We start from the raw sequence: 14,544 nt of genomic DNA on the forward strand, positions 1-14,544 counted from the left end.
GAAGGAGAGGAACGGGGGAAAGGGGGCAAAGTCGCTTCCTTTCGCCCCGTCCCGCCCGACCTGGCCGGGTGCTGAAACGGGACCAAGAGTTTTGGGTGGGGGCGCGCGGAGAGGGATCCTCCGCGAGGGCGGGGGACGGAGTGGGGCTTCGGAGGAGGGGCCGCGGGCTCCGCCCCGTCCCTCCGAGTGGAATTTTCCGGAGCGGCCGCGGCGGCGGAGGCGGCGAGATGCGCAGCATAAAAGCGTCGGGCGGCGAGGGAGCGGGGCGGCTGCGGAGCGCGGCGGAAGGTAAGCGAGAGAGAAGGAGGTGCGTCGGACGGACGGGCGGGACCCGCGGGAGGCGGTCCGAGCCTGGGAGGACGCCGCAGAAAGCGGGCGGCCGGCGGTGGGGCTTCCACCTGCTCCGGGAGCAGTCTAGCCGCGACGGCGCCCGTGCCCCGGGATCCTTCCCTGCCAGGGAGATCTGGAGCGGGGGCATCTTCAGGCGCTCCCGCGGCCTCCGTTAAAACTTCCAGCGGGGATGCTGGACGAGCCGGGGAGGCGGCCGGGGCGGGGAAGACCCCTCCAGCGGACCACATCCCCGCGGCGGCGCTGGGGAGGGGGGCGACTTCTGCAGGCTGAGATCCGGCCGTGGGGGTGGCTCTGCACCTGCCCAGGAGTCTCCCCGGGGTTCCCCCTCCCCAGGCTGCCCTTCCTCCCCTCGGATCCCCGGAGGGGAAGGCGACGAGGGCAGGGAGTTGAGAGCCAGGAGCCTCCTCCCTTCTGGGAACCGTCTCTCCCTAAACCCGCCGACCCCGGAGTGCAGAAACGCAGGAGGCGTCAGCTGGCAGGGGGATCCGGCCAGGGGAAAGTGGTGCCAGGATGCTCGTGAGCCCAGAGTGCCCCGATGCTCAAGTTCCTCATCCTGGGATGCCTGCCCACTTCTCTCGTTGGGGAGGCGGGGGTGGGGGGGAGGCGGGTCTGGAGACTTAAACCCAACCCCTCTTCCCGGCTGGTAGCATCCCAGCTGGCATTGGTCCTCCCACCCTCCCCTCTTGCCCCTGCCTGCTGAGCGGTACAGCAGGGGCTCTTCAAAACTGGACAGCTTTTTGAGGCTGGTGGACTTCAACTCCCAGGATTCCTCTTCCTCCAGTCCATGTTAGCTCGGGAATTCTGGGAGTTGAAGTCCACAAGTCTTAAAGCTGTCAAGTTTGAAGATCCTTGATCTATTCTGTCTGCCTGTCTGTCTGTCTGTCTGTCTGTCTATCTATCTATCTATCTATCTATCTATCTATCTATCTATCTATCTAATCCAAGGGTCTCCAAACTTGGCAAGTTTAAGACTTGTGGACTTCAGCTCCCAGAATCCCTGAGCTAATGTGACTGGAGGAGGAATTCTGGGAATTGAAGTCCACAAGTCTTAAAGCTGTCAAGCTTGAAGACCCCTGATCTACAGTATCTATCTATCTATCTATCTATCTATCTACCTACCTACCTACCTACCTACCTACCCACCCTACCTCTTTTCCTCTATCTATTCCAGGGGTCTTCAAACTTGGCAGCTTTGAGACTTGTGGACTTCAACTCCCAGGATTCCTCTTCCTCCAGTCCATGTTAGCTCTGGAATTCTGGGGGTTGAAGTCCACAAGTCTTACACATGCCAAGTTGAAAGACCCTTGGCGTGCAGGGACCCTCAGTCCCTCCCTCCCTCCGTCCTCCTCGTGCCACAGACCTGCCGGAAGGAGAATCCTGGCTCCAATTTAGCCCAGCATCCAATTCTCAGGCACGTTGAAATGCTTTGGCCCCCTATTCCCCCACCCCCACCATGAGACCCCGCACAGAATGTGGGTACAGGTCACCGAACCGAGTTAAGTTAGAAACCGCCTTTGTGGCATACGCTAGAAATGTCTTCACCCTTCGGGCACAATCCAGACTGTTTGTTCGCAGTGGAAGAGAGTGGTGAGGGCAAGAGAGCGCAGAGCGTGGGGGCAGGCCCTAAGTCAAATCCCCACCCAGTCTTTCCAAAAACAAAAATAAAAACCGTCCCCGTCAGTGGCCGGGAACCTCGTCAGCAAACCCGAAGGCTCAGCCTGCCCTCCAGGCCATGTGCCAGTTGCCCTCCTCCCAACAGCAGGGACAGGCAACGTTCATGCTCCTCCAATTCAGCAGCCAGTGGCGTGCTCCATGGGATGAACTCTGCTGGTTCTTTTTTTAAAAAGGTGTTTTTAAAGGTAAAGGTTCCCCTCGCACCTATGTGCCAGTCGTTTCCGGCTCTAGGGGGCGCTGCTCATCTCCGTCGCAAAGCCGAAGAAGAGCCAGCGCTGTCCGAAGACGTCTCCGTGGTCATGTGGCCGGCAGGACTAAACGCTGAAAGCGTATGCAACGCTGTTCCCTTCCCACCAAAGTGGTCCCTATTTTCCTACTTGCATTTTTTTTTTTACATGCTTTTGAACTGCCAGGTTGGCAGAAGCTGGGACCAGGAACGGGAGTTCACTCCATTAGGCAGCGTTGGGGATTCGAACCGCCGACCTTTCTGACGGAGAAGCTCAGCATCTTAGCCCTTGAGCCACTACGCCCCTCAGGTATTTTTTTTTAATCCTGCCTTTATTTTCTTTTTTCTTTTAGAAATAACTCGACGTGGGAAAGATACCTAACCCTCCGTCCTCCTTCGACTTGTAGCCTAAAACGCCTTTCCTGTGAGGTTAGTTGGGCTGAAAGGATAGACTGACCCAAAGTCACCCAGGGGGGTCTTTTTGGGCCAAGGTTGGACTAGAACTCACCATCGCCTGGGGTTGTTTTTTTTTTTTCCCCATGAGACGAAACTGGCTTCAGCCCCATTCCGTGATCCATCTTATTTCGGAAGGGGTAGGGTCCCTTTTGGGCTTCCTCCGCCCCACCCTCTCTTCATCCCTGCCTCTTCTTAAACCTCGCTGCCAAAACGCGATTGACCGACGCTTGCAGGGGGGAAAATGCTAGAACTATTGGCCTGCCGGGAAAGTGACTCTTGCTCATTGTTTACAAGCAAGAGAAAACTCCACTGTGCTTTGTTTTTCATGGCTCCCTCTGCCAAGAGGCAGGCAGGCCTCTAACGCCCCCCCCCACCCGCCCCCTTCAATTTCAGGGACATCAGCAGGGCAGGGATTTCCGGCTGAACGACGACCACAATGTGGATAGCATCTCCCCATTCTGGTAAGTCAGATATAGAGCTGATACCTCTTCCCTTCCGCCACCCCAGGCTCCTCTCTCCCTCCGACGTCTGGCCTCCAATGGGGCTCAATTCCTCCCCACCCCAAAAAAACTGGGGACCAGAGGGGCAAATAAGCCAGAAGGGAAGCCACCCCAAAGGCAGCGGGGGGCCCCTTTGGGTCCACAAAGTGTGAGAGGACAATCTCAGCACCCTAAAGCTCACACGAGACTTACTTTGATCCGTGGCGCCCGCTTCCTCTCGCTTCCATTGCCCTGAGGAGACCCGTCCTTGGATGCCAGCAGCGACCTCTAAAGCAGGCGGGGGCCCGTTTCTCCCGGCTCTGCAGGGCTGCCAGGGTGCCACAATCTCAGCCCGGTGCTGCAAGGAGGGCAGAAAACACGCCTGGTTATTTTTCCCCATAGAATGCTGCCAGTCCAAAAGAAAACACCCAGACTATATCCAACCCGGGACCCTCCCAAAGACCCTTGGGTGGGTGGTCTTTGGCTTTCTTCCCATCTCCCTTCGCTTCCGCCTATCCTGATATGGGTGTTGTGGTCCGCCGGCAGCAGGTGTGGACCGCTGAGGTCTCGGAGAGCGAGGACTCGGATGAGGGGCCTGCGTGGGATGCAGGGATGGGGCCAGGACCATCAGGGAGTGGAGATTGTGGAGGCTGGCAGCAGTGAGGAAGAGGTCCCCGAGGAGCCTGTGCTCAGTGCGCGTAGGGTTGCTCGAAGGAAAGGGCAGCTGCAGCAGCACGGGCGACTCGGGAGTAAGGCTGCAAGGTGATGGCCCCTCCCTTAAGGGATGAAAGCCAGCTGAGAAACCGGAGTTCTTTGCAGGAAGCAAAGACGTTTTTGCACTCAAGCCTTATGGACGTTTGGAATATCTTAAGTTTGTGTTTGGAAACTTTCCGTTTGAAATATTTCTTGGCAATTTTCTCTAGTGTTCTTGGCAGCCTTGCACCACCTTGGCAAGGCCCGTTCTTATCAGAGACCATTAGTTTTAGTAGCCTTTTAACCGGGAAGGAACAGAATTCATAAAGAATCGTTAGAAAGGTTTTGCTGTTACCTCTGTTTGTTTCCTTGGAACAAGGTTTGGGTCAGAACGATGGGTATCTTCCCTGAGGAGCCAACCTAAGCACCTCTGGCAGGTACCAGCCAGGTTTACGGTCTTGATGGCAAGAACTTAACTGCTGTGTCCACCCCTTGCCCTGGCTAAGTCTGATGCTTGAACACAGCTCATTGAGTGTGGCCGTCTCAAGATGGTGAGCCCCCAAAGCTGGTAAATAAATTCATAACATGGTGGTTTGTTGCTTCGTGGCAACTAACCCCGCTTGGAAAGCTGGATGTTTGGCATAGGAACAGAAAGAGGGAAAACCTCAGCACTCAGACAAGAGGCATCCAGCTCTCCGCAGCTTCCCTGGAATTTGGATTGGGATGCAAATTGTTCTTGCAAGCTTAAAACAGCCAGAACGGATGCTTGATTTGAACTTTGCTCCTTTTTAAAGTGATTATAGCTGCTGCCTTTTGGCACTAAAACGAACCAGCCAATGCACACACTGATACGGTGTAGAAATGTGAAGAAATGAGGTCTGTTTGGCTTTGTTTGCGGGGAGGGGTCTTGCCCAGTGGTGGGATTCAAATGTTTTACTAGCGGTTCTGTGGTAGCCAGTAGTATCGGCTTGGTGGGCCTGGCAGGGGAAGGAGACTTCAAAACCCCCATTCCCTGCCCACCCCACTAACCTACTTTCCAGCTCCATTCTCCTGGGTAGGGCAGCCAAAGAAGATCCAGCCGATCAGCTGGGACTCAGTGGGAGGCAGAGAAGAGATGGGGGCCAGTCAGAGGTGGGATTTGCTGGTTCTCCGAACGACTCAAAATTTCCGCTCCCGGTTCTCCAGAACCAGTCAGAACCGGCTGAAGACCACCTCTGGTCTCACCCTCCCTGACCTCTGACCTTTATCTTTGGACTGATGAGGCCCTGAATGAAATTGAGGGGCTGCTTCCTGCCCCTCCCCCCACCCCCACCCCGGACCCCTTGACCTGTGCTTTCTGCACAGCCCTCCACTTCTCCGATCTGTTATCTGGAGCCGCATGAAATCCTCTGGCCCGCAGCTGCCCGCAGGTTTCCAATGAGGCGGAGAATCCAGGTCGCGGGTGATGCAGGCAGTGGATCACCCGTTGCCTCCTCAAGTCCCAGGGTTGAGTCAACACCTGTCCTCCTGGCTGAAACCCAGCCAGTCACCTCTTCTGCCAGGCGGGCTTGCCCTGTCGCCCACCGGAGTGAAGGCTTCAGAGGGTGATGACCTGGCTGCCTGCCTGCGTGCGCAGCCTTGTGGCAGGCACCGGTATAACACATGTGGACTGGATGAACTAACCATGGTGGGGGCAGAGGCCCTTGGGGAAGAGCTGGGCTCTTGAATGCAGGGCCCGTCTCCCTCTGCGTGTTTCTGCCATATGCAGGGGGTGCTTACGTCTGGGCCACGCAGGCTGAACACAGCTGGCCTTGTCCATCTCGTAATTTCTCCCGTTTGGAACCAAGAGGGAGCTCAGAGCACGGATGGGACGGAAGGACTTCTTCTTTGCAGCTGCCCTGGGGAGGGATCCTCTCAGCTTCTCAATCCGCCCCTTCTGATGTCTTCTTCCAGGAATCTTCCAATGCACCAAGAAGCTCTTCTTGAGTGAGCAGGCAGGCCGTGCGCAAGCTGTCGAGTTCCTGCGCAAGAATGCGGCCAACTCTATCTCTATGGCCAACCTTCTCATGGGCCTCTCCTCCGTCCTCTGCAGCCTTAACGGGTAGGTGGAAGGTTGGCCCGGAGCTCTGCTTCTTGGCCGCTGTGGCTCTCCGTTCAACACTGGGCAGGTTGAAAAGATCCCAGAAGAGGGCCTCAGCACCACTCTGGTGCCACTGCAGAGAGAACCGTGGGACACGGTGGCCACCAGGCCATATATTTTCACACCGCAGTTTCTCTCTGAACTTCAGCTGCCTCTGTGCTGGCAATGCCAGGCTGCAGTCTCATCCTTCTGCCTCTGCAGGAAAGGTTGGGATCTAGCTGGATTCACAACAGAGAGAATTCCTACTGCCCAGACTTTTCCGGATCCAGTGGGCCAGAGATCAAGTGGGGTGGCAGGACTGGGCGGGAGACGGGGAGAGCATCTATGGACACAAGAAGCAATCTTTCTTTCTTTCTCTTTTTCTTTCTTTCTTTCTTTCTTTCTTTCTTTCTTTCTTTCTTTCTTTCTTTCTCTCTCTCTTTCTTTCCTTCCTTCCTTCTTTTTCTTTTCTTTCTTTCCTTCTTTCTCTTTCTTTCCTTCTTTTCCTTCTTCTTTCTTTCCTTCTTTCTCTTTCTTTCTTTTTTCTTTCTTTCCTTCTTTTCTCTTTTCTTTCTTTCCTTCTTTCTTTTCTTTCTTTCCTTCCTTCTTTCTTTCCTTCCTTCCTTCCTTCCTTCCTTCCTTCTTTCTTTCTTTCTTTCTTTCTTTCTTTCTTTCTTTCTTTCTTTCTTTTTTTTTCCTTCTTCTTCCTTCCTTCCCTTTCTCTTCTCTCCTTCTCCTTCTCCTTCTTCCTCCTCCTCCCTCCTCCTATTTCACCTTCTCCTTCCCCTCCTCCAGGCAGTACCACTACGCGGGCTGGCTAGTCCTCACGGGCTTCGTGCTGGACCTTGCCGACGGAGCCGTCGCGAGGCAACTCAACGCCTGCTCTGCCTTGGGTGAGTCCCCTCCCCACATCCCCCTTGGGGCCTTCGCCTCCAACTCACTTTAGTTGGTGATCCCCAAGATCTGGCCAACCTCCAGACGATGCAGAAACAGCCAAGCTAGGCGGTAGGAGGTCCTTGAAGGAAGGCGTTCTTCCGAGGGGGAAACCGGACACTCAGGGAGGTCCTGAGCCACGGGAGAACTGGAGAGGCCGCCTCGGTCCTTCCGAAAAGTTTGGGGCTACTATCTAGGGAGCCAAGAGCTCCTTCAAACCGAAGAAGTCCTGGTTCCCATTTCATTGTCTTTAAGTGCCTCAAATACCATTGTTGTCCCCTCAACACAGAGAATCTGTTTAGCCTTGAGACTGCAGTTTTTCCACCTGGCTACTTTTCCTTGGTCGGCATCTGGAGGGCACCAGGTTGGGTAGGAGGCATTGATTCCCCCTCCCCATTTAAGTCCTTTTTTTCTGGAAGCCCCCACTCCATGTAAGCTCGGAGAGAAGGGTTATTATTACTTTTTGGCATCACTCAATGAATGAAAGCAGAGGCGTCTATCCCCGGGAAATGACACTTGACAGATCCTGGCTTGGACGGAGACTAACCATGTCCCTTTTCTGCATCGCCTGCAGGGGCTAAACTGGACGACTTTGCAGACTTCACCTCCTTTGGCCTGGCCACGGGCCTCCTTCTGCAGGCCCACGGACTCCTTGACGGATTGCTGGTGATCGTCTACGTGCTGGCGGTGTTTACGCGGCTGTGTTTCTTCTCCAGCGGTGAGCCTGGATGGGGAAAGATCTCATGGGGGGGATGTGTGTGTGTGTGGGGGAAAAGTTATCCCACCTTGGGATGCCACAAGTAGTCGTGGCCAAGCTCTGTCTAGGTTTAAGAGCGTGCTTTTCAACGGGGAAAAGTGGGATCGCGATGCTGTGTTTTCGTAAGGTTCTGGATGCTGCCTTTCCATAAAGGAATTGGTGCGCTTTTCAACACGCCCAGCTGACATTTTAACCTGCCCAACAGCAGAAATAGATCTTTGTGACGGACACAACATACTCTGTCCTTTTTTGGGGGGGTGTAGCTGGGGGATCACAGGACTACGGTCTGCCCCTCAGTGAATTTGTGCGTCTCTTTTCTCTTCCCTTCTGTTCATCCACAGGGATGCCCTTTATGTACCGGGGTTTGCCATGTCCCTACGGCGCTTCCATGGTAGCAGCCACCTACTTCCTGACCGGAGGCCACCTGGTGGCCATGCGCCTGATGGCCATGGTGATGATCCTTTTCATGGTGGACCAAGGCTTCTATCCCCATGACAAAGTGCTGGAGTCCCAGGCTTGGAAGAAGGCCATCTTCGGAGGAGGTAGGTCCAGGGCTGAGATCCTACCAGTTCGGTCTGGTTTTATAGAACCGGTAGCCCCGAAGAGCAGCTGACACTGAACAGGTTCACTGGGATGAGATTTGGGGTCTGCTGTTTGGCCCTCTTGCCCTCCCCGGCTCTAGGCTGTCCTTTAGTGGCCGCGTTTTCCTCCTCAGCTACTTTGCATGGCACAGCTGAGTGCCGCTCATCAGCTGGAGAAGGTAAATGCTGGCCGGAGCTGGTAGCGTGCAAGTGTCTGCAGCACACGTTTGACACGTGCACGTGCGCGCTCTCCAAACTGGTTGTGCCGGTCAGATCCCACTCCTGGGTACGTCCAGTGTCTTCCCTGTAACAAGTTCCCTTGTTACAGGAGAGTAGGCTTATCTCTCTTCCTTACAAAAAAAGGGCTTATTTGCAACCAGATGGGACGGACATCATTTGAACCTCGAAGAACCTCTAAAAGTTTGAGCTGTTTTTCAGTAGTTCAGAAGCTGTTTTGGCTAGAACAGGGGTTGGCAACCTTAAACACTCAAAGTTTAGTTTAGTGTCACTGCACCTCACGCAACGAAATCGAACACCATCTTCAGCAAACATCATGACCACGAAAATAAACACAAACACACATCCTTCACACTCCACACACTGAATTGAAAACCCCCAACACTACACTAACACTGCACTAGGCGGTAGAATTCAACAGAACTATTGCCCTGGGTTAGAAGCTGTTTTTCAGCCTATTTGTCCTTGTTTTTATTATCCTGTACCGTCTGCCAGATGGTAATAGTTCCAAAAAAAGAAAAAAGGTGCCCAGGATGAGATGGATCTTGGAGAATGTTTTGAACTTTCTTAAGGCAGCGGGAGCTATAAAGCTCTTCCAAAGAGGAGAGAGGGCAACCAATGATCTTCTAGACAATGACGTTAACCCTCTGGAGTGCTGTCCTATCTGCCCCTGTGCAATTGGCAAACCATACAGAGGTGCAGTAAGTTAAGATACTCTCTATGGTGCAGCGGTAGAAGGTCACCAGCAGTTTTTCATTCAGGTGTTGTTTTCTGAGAACTCTCAGGTAGTATAATCTCTGCTGGTCCCTTTTGACCAGGGCTACAAAGAGCCCCCTATTCAATTCTGGAGCCAACCAGTCTCTATGGTGGTTCCCCTACTACAGTCTCCTCCTAGCGCATCCTTTTTCCTCTACCTGTCCTAACCAAAAGCCCTATCAATTGTGGAGCCAATTGGCGACACGGAGCCACAGCACAGGGATGAAGGAGACACATGCGGCTCCAGAGCCACAGATTGCTGACCCCTGGTCTAGAGGAACGTTTGATTGCTCCAATCTGGGACACTGCAGTCTCATTAGAAGAATGAGAAAATGGCTGGCTAAAAAATAAAAACAAAGACTGTATGGTGTGAGAAGCTAAAAGGGTTTGGTTTGGGGAAAAATAAAAATATTTTTAAGCGCCCTTCGTGCTTAAAATGTCCAAACAAACCTGGATTCAGGGGGACAGTGAGGTCTTTACTGATGTTGCCTCATGTCTTCTGAATATCAATTTCCGCAATTCCCAGTTGTTCCAGTTAATCCCTTTCCTTGCAAGACTTTATGGTAAATAGAACTGAACAAACTGCCGTTTCCTCGGAGGGGAGGGGAAAAAACCTTAATGAGTGGGGATTAAAGCAGAGGTATGCTGACATTCCAGAGAGCAGGACTAATGGGACTTTGACCCCCCATAAATCAGGTGATCTGCAGCGGGAATCCACCTGTGATCTGCAGGCACAAGACTGTTGTGTCTGATGGCCTAAAGACAGAAAGCCGACAGATTTTCAAAAACATCGCGTGTTGCCAAGGGAGGGATCCAGAATCCGAGGATCTGGCTCGCCTCAAGGGGCTTCTTTAACTCTTTCTCTCTTGGCCACTGCAGGTATCTTGGTGCTCCTGTTTCACACCTCCTTCCTGGCCTCTCTCTACTTCCTGATTTGGTCCATATCATACATTTTTTTCCCCAACACTTTGTGGAGTTACAAAGTCTAAACTCGTCAGAGGGTGCGAGTGGACGCTGCCAGCACTGCACCCCGCCAAGGCAGTCCCTTCAGCGACTGGGACGATGAATCCAGTGTTAAAAATCCATGTTTTGTCTAAATGCTGAAGTCTTTCATCAACTTGAGATGATAAAAAACGTCTGGGAAATTTATCCATTGCTTCCGGCAGTGCGTCCCCTTGTTGGGCTGCCTGTTGCCTGAAGAACGAAGTCAACAGTTGGCTAACATGCTGAGTCTTTGGTCAGTGTAGTTACGTACAGATTCTTTATACCCTTGCTTATATATTTTTTAATGCCAGTTGTTTACTCGCTGATAGCTTTTAGGGACATGGGGAAAACTTGAATACAGACCTCTTGCCACTTTCCACTCTTGTGGCGTTCTCACTCTGGATCCATCAGAGGGGCTTCCTTCTTTAACCAGTTTTTTGCAATAGGTGAGCTAGCTGAACATGCAACCTTTGCGCAGAGAAGGGAATCCCGCTGCTTCCAGAGACAGATTTGGCCCCTTAAGAGGAAGAGGAAATTATCTCTCACATGACTGCCCTCTTCTTATCCAGGCCCACACAAGAAGAGGAGCAAAGTCTGGCTCTTAATGGGTGAGATATTAAAACTGTCTTTAACCCATAACTGATAAGTTAAGCTCTTTCTGGGTCTTTTAAAAAACTCCACTACTTGTGAAGACAGTTGTAGTCTGCGCACACGTTCTACTCTATTATGAGTGAGTAGTCTTTCCCACAGAGTAGACAGGAAACAGGGCAATGAAAAATCTCGATGTGCCATCCAGAAATTTAAGCCAACCTCCGTCAACATGGGGTGGAACTACTGCCGGAGATAGTTTGGGAATTTCCCCACCAGCTGGGCCTGCAAAAAGTCTGCATCTGGTATGAAGAAGGAGGATCTCTGGAATTAAGTTGCCAAGCAAACAGGCCAGTCCATGGTGGTCCCTCCCACCACACATTCCTCTGCTACCGGAGGGGCTAAAGGAAGGCGCAAACTTCTGCCAACATCTGTGAGCTGCCCAGCTTTGCTAAAGGAATCCTTTATACACCTTACTGGTAGATCTCTGATCTAGAATTCCACCCTGACTCTAGTTCTAGCCAGAATCATGGAAGACATTCTAGATCGGTGTTGGGCCCCCAAATGCTTGTGGCAGGTAGTGCTTTTAATATTTTTTTAATATTCGTCAGGGTAACGAAGTACATCGGGAAAGCGGTCTCTTCCCAAGAGCTATTAGATAAAACACAAGAGGAAAAAGAAGGAAGATGAATGTCGTGTCATTGGAAAACTGTACTTGAAACTAACGTTCTCGTGTTTGGGAGGGAAAATTAAACTCATAAAACACTGAAGACGCTTTCTTGTGTTTTTGGTTTGTGTGCTTGGGAACTGTGACAAGTGAGGCAGACATTCGTACGGTCTTGGAGCAGGAGAGAGGGCAAGCTGTGGGGTTACAAGCTTCACCATTCTCTTCCATTACCGTACACATTTCACATTGTTGGCTACTCACTGCTTGCCCTTACTAAGTCCAGAAAGGCCACTCAAACGGAAGCGGACAAAAAAGGGGGAAGAGGATGGGAGGGAGACTGAGAAAGTCAGCTGTGTGTCGATAACAGAAGGGAGAAGTTCTTTTTGTTCTCTTTCTTGTAAACCTTGAGCAAGGAGGGAGGGAGAATCACCAAGTGTCTGATATACAAAAGGACATTTCTGTGCAAAAAGGAAATTACTTGAACACCAAACAATCAAGAGCCTTAAGACTCTTCACCCATCGGAGACTTACAAGCTACACTTCCATGTGAAGAGGCAGCATACCCCGAATCTCTGTTTTGGGGGAAGGAGGAAGGGGAGAAAAACCATTTTTCTGGCTTTTGGATTTCCTGGAATTATCATAAGACCACATCTGCACTGGCCTTTGGTCTCACAGGTATTTATTTGCACACATATAAAACACACATTTTATTTAATAAATAGGATTTAAAAAAAACCAGTTCAAACAATGAGAAACTCCATTTTGGCAAGGACTTAGAAGTGGCTGAGAGGCACTGCCGTAGCACAGAGGAAAAAAGGGTCTGGGGACTTCCCACCGTGGCTTAACAGACCACTGACCGTGGTCCAGCATCCAGACCTGGAGTGAAGTCTTGTGTGGGGAGCAAAGATCTGGCTGTCTGCAGGGGTCACTCACTGGAAGCCCTCATCTGCTTGCAAAAGGCATCAAACTGTTGCTGCTCCAGTTCTGTCATCACCCGGTTGAGGGCATAGATCTACAGACCAAAGCAGAGGTTAAGTCATTGTTCCCAAACTCATCAATCACTTTGTGAAATTGTTCATCCACCCCCCAGCATTATAGGAAAATAATCTGATGCAATTTTAACAACAACAATAACAATAACAAAGTTCTTCAAAATGAACAGGTCAAGATCCTGTGAGACTTTTGGATCCAAACAGACAGACATCTGGCCCACAAGATGCCTGACACCTCTATTGTGGAAAAGAAAAAAGCGTAGTTCATTGATATTGCAGTACCAGGAGATGCACGAATTGAAGAGAAACAAGTAGAAAAAAAAATCACGAAATGCCACTATCTGCAAATTGAAGTTGAGCGATTGTGGAGGAAGAAATAAATGGCTGTGTCAATAGTAATAGGAGACCATGGAGCAATCCCCAAACAGTTGCCTAGATATGTGGACATTTTGAACTTATTAGACCTAAATATCTTGACTTTACAAAAAAAAGACTACCCCCAATTGCAACTGCCTATATACTCAGACATTACCTTAATAGCTCCTAGGTCCTTGGTTAGGACTTGGACTGTTAAGCTTTTACCCAGATTGCGAATCGAATTGTAGATTAAATCTTAAAATAACAATAATCCAAACGACAATATCCACCTATCCTAGGTCCTTGGGAAGGACTCGATACATGGGAAAAAATGCCAAACCCAGGCTAAACATTTGCCTGATTGTGCAATGTACGATAATAACTTACGTGGTCCCACTGATGACCCCTGGGGAGGGTGTCAATATTGACATTTTTTGGAAAACACTGGGGGACAGACAAATGGAAAGCTGCCAATGGGACTCCGTCCCACAGAAAAAGGAAGCTCGCCTTGCCAGCCGTTTCAGAGTCAAGAGAAAAGAAGTCCCCCACGCCTACGTAAAAAGTGACTTATTTGACCTTTATCCCACCTGTAATACAGGTAATCCTTGACTTACAACCATTCAGCGTCCGTTCGAAGTCGCAACGGCACCGAAAAAAAGGGGGACTTAGGACCCTGGTAGCCTCCCCTGTGGTCATGTGATCAAAATTCAGACGTTTTGCAAACTGGTTCCTTGTTTAGGACGGTCGTAAGCGATCCCGTTTTGCGACTTTCTGACCCGCCAAGTCAATGGGGGAAGCCGGACTCAATTTAACCTCAATTTATCAACCCTGCAAGTAACTTAACCAATTGCAGCGATTGCCTTAACCACGGGGGCAAGAAAAGGTCGTCCAAACGGGGTGGGGGGGGTGGTGTGCAAAATGCACCGAGGTGTCTCGCTTAGCAACGGAAACAATACCGGGCTGAATAGGGGGTCGTAAATCGAGGACTGCCTGGATTCAGGACACACTTGCCTGAAAAACAAGGGAAAAAGCCCAAATGGAGGGAGGGGCTCGGCAAGTAGCAACGAGGCCTATAAGCTTTCCCCCCACCCCACCCCAAATCTCTCCTTAGGAGGCCCCTAAGTTAGACGCAGCAGTGGCGGGGAGTTCCCCAAGCGCGGGTGCTTCTCCCGCTCTCACCACTCCATCAAGGGGGCTTCATTCCCTGTGGGGGAGCTCAGAGACCGAGGAAAGGGAGCTTTGTAGGCCCCCAGACCCTTTTAATTGCCCCCCGCCTCAGGGGTCTCCCTCAGAGACCTCCGCCCACCTCGGCGCGCTGCCGCTGCTTCAGCTCCTGCTGAGCCGAGCGCTGCTTGGCTTTCTCCAGGCGGGCGTTGCCTCCGACGCCGCTGGACCCGGGGCCCTCCTTGCCTTTGGCAGGCGGCAGCACCAGCGGCGGCGGCGGGAGCTTCTCGCGGCGGCCACCGCCGGGCTCCATTTCCCCCTCAGAGCGACAAAAAAAAAGGCGGCGGTCCGAGGAGCGCCTCAACGCGCAGGCGCCACGGCAGGCCGCGCGCCCGCGCGCGCGGAGCCCACCCTCTGACGTCACAAATCCACCACCGAGGACGGCGCGACCTAGAGCGGCCTTTCAGAAACAGGAAATGCGACAAGCCCTCGCCGCGCCGAGGGCCAAGAACAGGCGATCGCGACCCCCCAACCCCACCCTCCCGGCGTCA

At 52.0% G+C, this 14,544-nt stretch overlaps 2 protein-coding genes across 4 annotated transcripts; one reads left to right on the forward strand and one right to left on the reverse strand.

The window, feature by feature from the left end:
- TMEM269 (transmembrane protein 269) lies at positions 1-11,586 on the forward strand. 3 transcript variants are annotated; one of them, XM_087914798.1, is made up of 9 exons: positions 176-288; positions 2,605-2,680; positions 3,101-3,168; positions 3,589-3,655; positions 5,812-5,959; positions 6,773-6,870; positions 7,485-7,628; positions 8,009-8,209; positions 10,121-11,586. In XM_087914798.1, exons 5-9 carry the CDS (start codon positions 5,910-5,912, stop codon positions 10,228-10,230), a joined length of 603 nt encoding a protein of 200 aa, XP_087770924.1. In that variant the 5' UTR covers positions 176-288; positions 2,605-2,680; positions 3,101-3,168; positions 3,589-3,655; positions 5,812-5,909; the 3' UTR covers positions 10,231-11,586. The 3 variants fall into 3 exon arrangements, with proteins under 3 accessions (XP_026578419.1, XP_087770924.1, XP_026578420.1); XM_026722634.2 differs by lacking the exon at positions 3,589-3,655 and having other exon boundaries at positions 1-288; XM_026722635.2 differs by lacking the exons at positions 3,101-3,168; positions 3,589-3,655.
- Positions 11,587-12,142: 556 nt separating this feature from the next.
- On the reverse strand, positions 12,143-14,374 carry SVBP (small vasohibin binding protein). Its single transcript, XM_026722636.2, has 2 exons — positions 14,136-14,374; positions 12,143-12,492 (listed from the first exon to the last, which is right to left on the reverse strand). The coding sequence occupies exons 1-2, from the start codon at positions 14,304-14,306 to the stop codon at positions 12,406-12,408; spliced, it is 258 nt and encodes an 85-aa protein (XP_026578421.2). The 5' UTR covers positions 14,307-14,374; the 3' UTR covers positions 12,143-12,405.
- Positions 14,375-14,544: the final 170 nt, after the last annotated feature.

This window comes from Pseudonaja textilis, chromosome 18 (assembly GCF_049901715.1).
Source record: "Pseudonaja textilis isolate UNSWEBS1 chromosome 18, rPseTex1.2, whole genome shotgun sequence".
NCBI classification, from domain to species: Eukaryota; Metazoa; Chordata; class Lepidosauria; order Squamata; family Elapidae; genus Pseudonaja; species Pseudonaja textilis.

Coding starts and splice junctions, on each gene's coding strand:
- TMEM269 (XM_026722634.2), top strand. CDS start 3,144: ATGTGGATAGCATCTCCCCATTCTG. Junction 3,169..5,811: donor GATAGCATCTCCCCATTCTG/GTAAGTCAGATA, acceptor GTCTTCTTCCAG/GAATCTTCCAATGCACCAAG. Junction 6,871..7,484: donor CAACGCCTGCTCTGCCTTGG/GTGAGTCCCCTC, acceptor CATCGCCTGCAG/GGGCTAAACTGGACGACTTT.
- SVBP (XM_026722636.2), bottom strand. CDS start 14,306: ATGGAGCCCGGCGGTGGCCGCCGCGAGAAGCTCCCGCCGCCGCCGCTG. Junction 12,493..14,135: donor AGCAGCGGCAGCGCGCCGAG/GTGGGCGGAGGT, acceptor TTTGGTCTGTAG/ATCTATGCCCTCAACCGGGT.